At 43.5% G+C, this 11621-nt stretch overlaps 1 protein-coding gene across 1 annotated transcript in view; it reads right to left on the reverse strand.

The window, feature by feature from the left end:
• Window positions 1-3389: 3389 nt before the first annotated feature.
• The window catches only part of CRYGN (crystallin gamma N), a 28316-nt gene continuing 20084 nt past the window's right edge, over window positions 3390-11621 (reverse strand). Inside the window, exon 4 of the mRNA XM_069084929.1 lies at window positions 3390-3627. Within this exon, the coding sequence (XP_068941030.1) occupies window positions 3492-3627 (136 nt within the window). The 3' untranslated portion in view covers window positions 3390-3491. The remainder of the gene's footprint in view (window positions 3628-11621) is intronic.

Raw genomic sequence — 11621 nt, forward strand, 5'->3', positions numbered from 1 at the left:
CTCTCTCTCTCTCTCTCTCTCTCTCTCTCTCTCTCTCTCTCGCACAAAGTGACCCAATATGGAATTATCTATCTTACATGGTTGAACATATATAACCTAGATCAGATTGCATAACATCTCAGGGAGGGGAAGAGGAGGGAGGAATAGAATTTGGAACTCAAAACTTTTTTTTAAAAAAATGAACATTAACATTGTTTCTACATGTAGTTGGGAAAAAATAAAATATTTTTTTAAAACAAAAAAGTGAAGCATAGGTCTGCCCAGGTCATCACACCCCATTCCCTCCTGCTCCATGAGCTCTGGTGGCTCTCTGTTATCCACAGGAGCACATACAACATCCTCTTTTTGTCATTTAAAACTTCAAAACTTGGCTCCTCCTCACCTTTCCAGCCTTCTCATATTTTACTCCTTTCCACAAATCCTATGATGCAGATGCACTGGCCTCCTCTAATACTTCATTCCATCTCTCTTCTCCCTGACTTTGCACTCCCACTACATCTGGGGCCATCTTCAGTTGTCCTGATCTATATCTTTCCAGTGGACCCAGATGGCTCCGGAGGAGAAAGTGAGGCTAGTGCCTCTCTTAAATCCAATTCACTTGCAAGTTGAGGCATCACCTCCCTGATGTCATGGTCCTCTTTGAGAACAAAGGACAAAGAACAACCCTGACTTTGTACGAGCCCAGCCCCTGTTCTTGGAATGTCCCTGGCTTGCTTCAAGACTCAGCTCAGACTGTCCCTTCATTAGGAGACCCCAGTCCTCCAACAATGGATGCTTTCCCTGTTATTACTCTCCTCAATTCTGCGTCTGTTTCTGGCATGGACCTAGTTATTGGCATGTTGTCTCCCACATTAGAATGTGTGCTGCTTTGCTTTGGGTACCCAGCACTTGGAATAGTGTTTGGCACACAGAGAGCACTTTAAAGGATGCTTGCTGGTGGACAGACTAGCTGTATGATTTTGATCAGTTCACTCAATCTTTTTTTCACTTCAGGCTTTTTATCTGTAAAAGAATGAGGGTTGGGTTAAGTGATCTATGGTCCCTTCCAGCTCCAACATTCTGTGACTCCAAGTTGCTTTTTGCCCCTGTCAGCATCTTCCTCTGCCCTCCCACCACCTTCATGCCCTCCATGTGGCCCCCATTGCCAGCATTGCCCCCGACCCTCTCTCACCACACCTTCTCTCTCATACTGGATTCATTTCCCTTCCTGCTCCCTGCCCCAAGGTTTTCCTCTGAACCCAAGTTCTAACAATGAACTGGAGCCTTCTTCCAGCCTTTCAGAGGGGCCTCCTTTATAAACACTGAAACCAATATAAACCAAGCTGATAAAAACCTAGCTTACAGAAAGCCCTTAGTCAGGCCTCTGGCTGAGTTGTAGAGCCACATCTGGCATGCTGACTCAGGGCTTCGACACATTCTGGAAGCTTCTCCTGCTTTAAATCTTAGCCCAACTTTCTTTTCAGCACCATCCCATCGCTTCTCCTCTGTCCCAGCTTCTGCCACTGCCCCTCCTCATCCCATCCCCTACACACACACACACAGCAGTGCTTCCCAGATGTGTAGGGAAGATTCTTTGGTATAACTGGGAAAACTTTGCAGTGTACAGGCAGTCAGGAGACCTGGATGCTTGTCCTGTCTCTGACACCGGCTGATGGTATGACCTTGGACAAGTGGCTTCTCTCTATGCCTTAGTTTCCTGCTCTGTAAAAGGAGGTGATTTATAGATCTGGAACTAGAAGGAGCCTTAGAGATTCTCCAGTCTGAGGTTTCTTACCCTGAGGGTTGGTGAACTTGTTTTTTAAAAAAATATTGTGATAACTGTGCTTCGATATAATAGGTTTCCTTTGTAATCCTATGTACTTTATTTCCTGTGTAATGGGCTTTCCTCTGTGCATGCCAAGATCCCCTAAGATGGAGGCACCCAGGGGGGAAATGCCAGAGACCTGCTTCTGGGCAAAGACACTCTGCATTCCTCTGCCATGTGGGTGGGAATGGCATCTCTCCATTGGAGGCATAGCCTGAACAGGCTGTGTCTGACACTGGCTCTCTCTCTTTCTGGCAACATCCAGAGGATGAAGGTCTAGTTTGTCCACATTAGGGGCACTAGGAACTGGACCTGGAACTTTGGAGGAATCTGTTAGATGAGAACAGAGCTAAATTGTGAACCTGCTCTCTATCTCCTTCTCAGAGTTGGGGGTGGGACAAGTGAGGATCATAGCCCACCCCCAGATGTGGGATTGGCCATGTTTGTTCTTGCTATACTTTTGAAGCAAATATTCCTTTATAAAAGCTAATCTGACTGTTAAGTGGTCAAATGGCACAGGAGTGTGAGGGACCCCTAAATTAGGAGAATATGATTGGTAGAAGTTTGAGCCAATGACATAGAGACTAAACTCCCTTTATAGGTACCAGACCATCCCAGAGAAGGGGTCAAATGTAACACACCAGGCTTTCAGGCCAGAGCAGTGCTTGTTACACATGTATTTAAAAACAGAACTCATATATCCCCAGACTGCCAAAGGTTCTGTGACACACAAAAAGTTAAGAACTCTTCATCTGGTTTAACCCATTTATTTTATGAATACTGAGGCCCAGAGGGATTCAAAATAATAAAAAGTAGAATAGGGATTTGAACTCAGGTCTTTTGATTCTAAATTCAAGGATCTTTGCTTTCTTCTTCTGTCTAGAACTAAATGATCTCTAAGGGACCTTCTAGGAATCCAAGGTACTCTTTCCTGCTCTTTCCTTCAAGGACCTTCTATATGAAGCAGATTCCCCCAGCTTCTGGTGCCTTTTCTCCTTAATCTTGTGTATAATACCTTGTATTTAATGGCTTTGGATTTCTCTGTATTTATTCTTTTTGTATTTGTTTTATACATGCTTATATATGTCCTTGTCTCCCCATTAGAATGTAGGTTCCTTGAGAGTAAGGATTGTTTCATTCATTGTCTTTGTACTTGCATTGGCTGGCACTTAATAAATGCCAGCGCACAGCAGGCACCTAATAAATGCTTATGCATTGATTGATTCCCAGTCCTGCATCCATATCAAGGGACCCCGTTACAGTGTCAATCAGCTCGTTGGAGGACTGGGGACTAAGAATTGAGGCATCCTTCTCCATGGTAATTCTCAGCAGCTCACAGGACACAGAACAGAGCTAAGGATATAGAAGAAACTGTAATTTTATGGAAGAAGACTTCCCAGGAGTGAAAGATCCCTGAGATTGACCACCTAGGGTAAAGGAGGGGAAATGGTTGAGAGATGGGAAGAGAGGAGCCTCAAGGGTCTATGAGCCAGGTTACACCCTCCTTACTCTCAAAGAAGGATTCCATTCTTCAGAAGAGAAAAACACTCAGAAACCCCAATTAACTAGTTCAGCCTTTATTCCCCATTGTCTCCTGAAAGTGTTGGCTTGAGGAGAACAGGACACTCCCCCAATGTTCCCTTGGAGAGCCAACCATCCAAGATGGTAGCAAAAGCGTCGGGCCAAGTTAGAAGAAGTTGACAACTTTTCGAAGGGACTGAACATTGGCGCTGTGGGCCTGCCAGTCGTTGAAGCTTCGGTAATCACCCCTCTCCACCACATACATGTGACCCCGGTAGTTTGGTTCTTCATAAAGCACCCACCTAGGACAAAGGAAACAAGTGTGGGTGGTGGAAGGAGGAAAAATTTTAGAAAAAGAAAACTAAGAACCTTAGCCTCAAGGCAGGGGTCACTCTTAATGGGTAAAAAGCTCCTGCAGAGTCTGGACTGAGGTGGAAGGACCAGGGCATAGAAGGGTACAGACAAGAGGGCGGTTGTAGCCTGGGAATCATTTCTCCACATTCTTTTGTCCTACTTGATTTCCCTTTTGTGACTCTGCACAGTACCAACTGAAAAATTCTAGATCAAAAGGACCCAGACCAGGATCTAGAAAGATGGCATTTTAAGATCCCAGATCTCATGCTGAAAAAGACATTAGAGGGCATTAAATTCAACCCTTTAATTTGACAAATGAAGAAATTTGGACCCAAATTTTGGCTGTTAGATGACATGCCCAAAGTCATAAAGGTAGTAAATGGCAGAGATGAGATTGGAACTTGGGTACCTCTGACCCCAAATTGAATGTCTTTTCACTGTACCATGATTCTTATCCCTTTTGGAGTCACTGCCAAAGAAACCCAAACGTTGCCATTTTAGGGACACTATCCATCCCATCCCCCAAGTCATCTGAGACTGAGGGGAGGAATCAGACTTCCACATACCCACCCTTTGATTTCTCTAAATGGCTTCCTTCCTGGATTTCCATATTACTCAGTGCCTACACCACACATCTGGGTGCCTAACTATCTACTTTCTCTAGTTATTTTATCAGTGTCAAACCCTTCTCTTCAATTAGTTGTAACATTCCAACGGTAGGGACTATGTCTTTTCCTCTTGTCTTCAGCAAAGCATCAAACACAGAACTGGGAATGACATAGTAAGTATTGAATAATAGTCCCTACATCCAAGATCTAGGAATTTAAGAGTGATACATCATATACCTTAGTAGGTAAATCTTAGAGAATTACTTGGGGTTCAGGGAGGCTAAGTAGTTGCCCATATAGACATAGCTAGAGTCAGAGACTGGTGTGTTTAGGTTGGTAATTGGAGAGGCCAATAGGTTCTTAGTGGTGACTTTTAACATTTAATTGGGTGCCTGACAGGGTTGCAGGCTCAGACTCTTCCCACATTTTTCATGTTTTCTCCATACAATCAGATACTCTCAGAACCAACCCTACACATTGGGTGGGAGGCCAGCTACACCTGTGGGATGATTTTAGCCCTCTTCTGAACTGTCCCAAATTCTCACTGTCTTCAATGTTACTTGGTTTTCTGGGGAACATTAGCTAACAAGAGTAGAGGGTCATTTTCTCTCATTAGGACATTATACCCCAGTGTAGATGGCAGTGCCTTGAGGAGAGGGAACACAATAAGTTTTGATGGAAGGAGAAAAAAGAGGAGATCTGGAACATAGCTCACTCTCTAGGTCCCACAGGGCAATAGAGAGAGGGAAGCCCTGAGCAGCCACCAGAGTAACAATGAGGGTGAAGGTGATAAATATTGACCTTGCCTACTTGCTGACTCTGTCTCCATCACCCACTTCCTGGGCCATGCCACTTACCCACTGGGGGCCTCAGTGTTTTTTCTTACAAAATGTGCTTCTAAGGGGATAAATAAGGAATGGGTGACTTCTAAGGTTCTTCCCAGTTCTCACATTGTGTAATTCTTTAGTTTCTGCCTCTTTCCTATGTCTCACTCTCTCACACATACCCACTGATTCTGTCCTATTAACTGCCAAATTTTGGCTCTTAGATAAACAGTAGGCACCATCTTTTATTCCCCAGAGGACATGGGCTCCTCTAATTGGAAATAACTTTAGAGGCTATAGTCCAACCTTCTCATTTTCACATGAGGAAACAGAAAATGACTTGCCCAAGGTCACACAGCTAATTGATGGTTTAAACCTAGAGTAAAACCCATGTTTTCTCACTCTTCCCCCCAGTCCCTTTCCTCTCTATGTCAGGTATCCAGGGTTGAGGAGATGAGTTGGGAATGTCTATGAAAATTGGCAACAAAACCTAGGTTTCCTTAACTTTCCTTCCTTTGACTGCTTCTGTGAAATATTTAACTCCTCTAGTCTCACTGGATTTATCCTCCAAGTTACCAGACAAGAAGCCAAGAATATGGGCCCTGGGGAGGCTGCCTATGGGGACAGAAAACTAGTAGCTTTTTCCTCATCACCTAACATTTACTATCTTGGGCATTACTGCCTTTCTCAACTCAGACATCTGTAAGAAGAAGAGATGTGAGGAGGGAAGGAGAAGGGGGAACAGAGGAGAGGAGAGAAGAAAGGAGAAGAAGGGAAGGGGAGGGGAAGGCAGGGAATGGGAAGGGAGAGAGAGGGAGAAGGGGAGAGAGAGAGAGACAGAGAGAGAGGGAGAAGGGGAGAGAGAGAGAGAGAGAGAGAGAGAGAGAGAGAGAGAGAGAGAGATAGGGGGAGAGAGAAATAGCCAGAGGGCTCCAGTGTGGGGAGAGTTCACACTGAGTTGGCTTCATTCCCCGGCCCTAAGCCAGAGCAATCATCTCATTTCCATAAGCCCTAAGTCCACCCACGACCACAGGCTTTGGGTGACCCCCAAAGGCCTCACTTTTATCCTCTTATCCCCTGAAGTGAACCGATGGGACTTAAGTGTGGGAATGTCCAAAGCAGTGCCCTGAGACAGAGCATGATACACAAGGTTTCCATAGACCCATAATGAAGTACATTGAGAACAGGGCTGGAACCTGAAGGAAGCAAATTCTCCCTCCTATTCTCCCCACCATCCAAACATCGCTAAGATTTGGGGAGGGAGGAGAAGGAAAAAAGGGAGGTTGGGGGAAGGGTGAGAGAAGAGAGAGAAAGGAGGATGGAGAGAGAATGGACTAGAAGAAGATAAAGGGAACTTGGGGGAAGGAAAACCAGCCTCCCTAAGGCAGGACTCCACTGGTGAAGACAGAACAGCAACTGGGCTTCAGAAAGTCTGGGGTAAGCCAAGGGTGGGCAGCCTGGTGCTGGGATACTTACTGACTCTAGCCCACTCCCCTGCCTCTCCCTCAGCTCTCTGAGAGTCTTCCCCAGAACTTCCTCAAAGAAGAAGCTCTTATGGGTATGTCCTGGTATGACCATTTTTTAGTTTTGATCTTGGTAACTCCCCCAGTTACCCACCAGCACAGAGTCCTCCAGTGCTCTATCCCAGGGGATAGTTTAGGGAAAGAATGGCTAGGAAAGTGTTTGCCAGCAGAGCACTTCCCATACTGAGCTCTCCCAGGAGTCCAGCCTTCTGGGATGTCATTCCTGGAATTCATTGCTGTTGATCCAGAGGGGAAAAAAAATCCCTGGCATCCCAAAGCCCCCTCCCCCCTTCCGGGGCTTACCCTGTGGGACGGCTCTTTCCAGATTGACCCTTTCTCTTTCTGTGCCAAGTTTTGAGAGCTTTTTTTTTAATGTGAATAAATTTTAATACATTTATTTCTACATCATTTCTTGGTGGTTCACTCAGCCAGTCAACGGGGAAATCTCAAGTTGCTTTCTATGTAGGGCCAGGTGATTGAGGTGGCTTGGGAAAGACACTGCTCAGTTGATTAATTACTCTCCCTAGCAAATTAAACAATTGGAGTCCTGAAGAGCTAGACTCCATCAGCTCTAGGTTTAGTTTACCCCATGGGGAAGAAGAGAGAGGAGAGATCCAGAAGCAGAGGCAGAGAAAGAGAAAAAGCTTCAGGAAGACAAAAAGAAAGAAACACAGAGATCAAGAAACAAGAGGCAGAGGAACATAGAGAAAGGAAAACAAAGTAAGAAAAAGAGTGAAGGAGGAAGGCAGACAAAGAGACCAGGGAACCCAGTACATTCCTTCAAGTCACACTGAGTTGGAAGACATGAGACATGGTGCACAGCATGAAGTCAGTCTGACACCAGGCCAAGTGCAAAGAATTGTCGAGGACTCTTTCTTTCCCCTTTACCCCCGCCCCTGTGGTTGCAATTAAAATCCCGTCCAAAGTCGGCTAACTTGAACAATGGATCCAATTTCTTTAGGGGGGGGGTGTTAAGAAATAAATGGACTCCCTCCCAACTAGCTCTCAGGGACATCTAATTCAGGAGCAAGAGGCAGTACCACTGCTGGGCCCATTGTTCAAACTTTGATGGGAGGATTGGAAAGGGGAGAGAGGATTTAGGGTGGAACATCATTGCCTTGCCCTGATCAAATGGTAATATGCCTTAGAATCATTAGATCTATTTAAGGAAGGGACCTAAGAGACCACTCAGTCCAGTTACCACATACCGTGTTTCCCCAATAATAAGAGACTGTCTTATTAATTTTTTTTGGAAAGAAAAACACCAGAGGGCTTATTTTCAGGGGAGGGCTTATGTTGTCCTGCCTCAGCTCTCCTCTGTGGCACTGCTCTCAATGGCGCCAGCAAGCAAATCACTGGGGAAGAACAGGATGACTCGCTCACTGCTGCAGCTCTGATTGGATGCAGCTCGGAGCGCGGTGTGCATTTCACGAGGGGGTGGGAGGGGGGAGGGTGCATAAAGAGGGTACCGTAATGTAGCGTGTAGCGCAGGGGATCACCTTCACTACAGTAGCAATCTCAATAGGGCTTATTTTCGGGGGAGGGCTTATTTTAGAGGAATCTTACACAGTAAGGGGAGGGCTTATTTTCGGGATAGGTCTTATTATCGGGGAAACACGGTACTACAACATCCCCAACAGAAGTGTCTTGCTTCTGCTTGAATATTTCCAGTGATGGGGACCTCATTACCTAACAAGATGATTCATTCCATTTTCAAGTAACCCCTAACTTATAGAAAGTTCATTCTTATTTGAATCCAGATCTACTTCTCTGTACCATCCACCCACTGGCCTTCTGGGGCTACACATACCAAGTGTAATCCCTCCTTCATAGGAAAACCTCTCAAATACTTGAAAGCAATTATGTCCTAGCCTTCCTAAAACTTCTGTTCTCCCAAGTAAATATTCCTGATTTCTTCTACCATTCCTCCCATGAAGACCTGAACACAATACCCCCTATATGGTTAGCCTGTGCTGAGTGCAGTGGGATTATTACATCTCTTGTTCTGAATACTCTCATTCCATTAACATCATGTTAGCTTTTTGAGTAGCTACATCATCCTGCTGACTCATTGAACTTGTAGGTCACTAAAATCCCTCATTTTTTTAAGATACTGCTATCTAGCTAACCATTTCCACCTTATGCTATCCTTTTGAAGATGTTTTTTTGAACCTACATGTGGTACTTTACATTTTTCCCTACTGATTTTCATTATATTAGATTTACTACATCATCACAACCAATTCAGGTCTTTTGGGATCCAGATGCTGTCATTCAATCATTGATTATCCATTTAAACTTTATATTATCAACAAATTCAATAAACACGCTATCTATATCTACAACCACACCAATAATTAATAATAAAAATAATTAACAGAACAGGGCCAAGCATGGAACATTATGGCATTCCATGAGATACATCTCTTCAGACAAGAATAGCTAACATTTATGTAGTATTATTTATATACATTTTATAATATATATTTGTGTGTTATATTTATATGTAATTTATATCATGCTTTCTATGTGACAGGCACTGTGCTCATTTCTTTACAATTATTATCTCATTTGATTTTCACAACAACCCTGGAAGGTAGATGCTACTATTATCCCCATTTTACAGATGTGGAAACTAAGGCAAACAGGAATGAAGTGATTTGCCACCACACTGTTAGTGTCTGAAGCTGAATTTGAACTCAGGGCTTCCTGACTCCAGGTACAGCACTCTACCCACTCTGCTACCTCCCTTCACTATAATGGACTTTCATTCATTGATCAGTATTCTATGAGTCTGTTCATTCACCCAGCCATATCTACCTCATTGCACTGTAGAGGTAATGGGTAAGACATGACCTGCAGGCATTGCTGTGCCGTTCTTTGTTTTTTGTACATCTTAGAGCTAAGAATGGTTCCGTCACTTTAAAATTAAGTTTTATATTTTAAAATATAAAAACCATTCTTAACTCATGGACCATACATAAAACGGGCCATGGGCTGGATTTGGCCTTCTGGCTAGATCCTTAGGCATATTTCTCCATCTTGTTCACAAGGATATGATAAGGTATTTTTTCAAATATTTCCTAAAATTCATAAGGAAAGACTAGTACAATGGGAGTCAGGAGGCCTGGGTTCAAATCCTGGCCACTTACCAAGGATTTAGCTTTGGACAAATCACTCCCTCCTTCTAAGTAGCAAAAGTTAATGGCAATGTATACAGATTTTATCTACATCTGAAAAATGAGTGGTTGGACTTAAAGACCTCTAAGGTTTCTTTTAGCTCTGACATACAATTTCTGATTCTGGGTATATCTCGCTTTCAGGGAATCAGGTTGAATAATGCTCAGAGCAAAGTATATTTAATATGGCTATTAGAAGTCATAATCAATATTTTTGAGTGGCTGGTCTAGAATTCAGAATATCGGGTCCAGAGTCATCTCTTGCTTTACCCAACAGAACACTGGATTGAAAAGACCTTAGATCTAAATTCTTGTGCCAGCTCTGCCCTTAACTAGTGACTTTGGGCAACTCACTTCATCTCCATGGGTGTGATTTTCCTCATCTGTAAAATGAAGGGCTTGGGCTAAATGGCCTCTTAGGTCCTTTTGAGCCCTACTATTCTTATTCCATTATTATTATTATTATTATGCTCTTTTTTTCAAACCATCACTCCATACTCAGCCTCAGAATCCACTTCCATTCTTTCCTTTACTCTTGGGCTTCAAAGTGGGTCTAGGAAGGTATTTTACCCAGGTGCTAGTGGAGAGAGGTCATCACAATTCTTGTGAGGGAAGTTTGCCATCTGGAAATTCCTTAGACATGATAAGATAATGAAAACAAGGACGGGCAACCTCTTGGTGACTTGGGAGTTCTCTTTCCTGCTATTTATGTCATCCTATCAGGGCACATAGTTTTTCCTAGATACTTGCAGCTCTCTATAACTTCCCTAAGCCAATGAAGTGATAATAATAATAACTCTTTAAGGTTTGCAAAGTACTTTCCATACGTTATCTCATTTGATCCTCACAATAGCCCTGTGGGGTAAGAGCTATTATTATCCCCATTTTATAGATGAAGAAATTGAGTCTGAGAGGTTAAATGACTTTCTCAGGGTTACAGAGATGAGCAAGTGTCTGAGGCAAGATTTAAAATCAAGTCTTCCAGATGCCAAGTCCAGTACTCTATCCATTGTGCCACCCATTTGCTAATCCCTTCCTCCCCCTGCCTCTCCCATGGGTATTATAAATTGTAGATGTTCCTTCCATAGGATTAGAAAGGACAAGTTACACTAAGGTACTGATGACTGATAGCAGCTTAATATGTTCTGATTTCAAGGGCATATATATTTTTATAGGAAATGTCTAAACCAAAGGAATGGCTTTCTAATGGTGGAATTTCAGGCATTTTGGCACATGGGCTGATTGGGTAAATATTTTCTGGGCAGGGTGGTCACATATATGGGAATGGTATAGGAGCCCAGACTAGAGTATAGAAGGAAATACCCTAACTCCACTTAAAGCTTCCAAGGTGTTGACCAAGGTCAATGTCTAGGATGCCCTCTCTGCCTAGAAAGCCCTCTTTTCTCCCTCCTTCCCCTTTCCCTATCCAAATTCTTATTTTATCTTCTTCCTTAAATTGCCAGGGACCAGGCAGCTATGCTAGCTCTTGGCCTGCTCTCTGCTATGTGCTGTACCCGTTCCTTCCCTCACTTCCTGTTTCCCTTTACATGTTGTATTTCCCTGTTAGAATGCCAGCTCCTTGAGGAGAGGGACTAGACAGTCTTGTATTTATATTTAGTTCATAGTACAGTGCTTAGAACAGAGCAAGCACTCAATAAAGTCTCTCTCTCTCATTGATATATCATCTTTCTATCACCTATCTGTCTGTTTATTATCTCTCTATCTATCATCTCTATCTACCCACCTATCTATCTATCCATCCATCCATCCATCCATCCATCCATCCATCCATCCATCCATCCATCCAT

Source organism: Petaurus breviceps, unplaced genomic scaffold (genome assembly GCF_028583685.1).
Source record: "Petaurus breviceps papuanus isolate PSGF00001 unplaced genomic scaffold, PetGlider_PUasm1.0 115, whole genome shotgun sequence".
In the NCBI taxonomy this organism is placed as follows: Eukaryota; Metazoa; Chordata; class Mammalia; order Diprotodontia; family Petauridae; genus Petaurus; species Petaurus breviceps.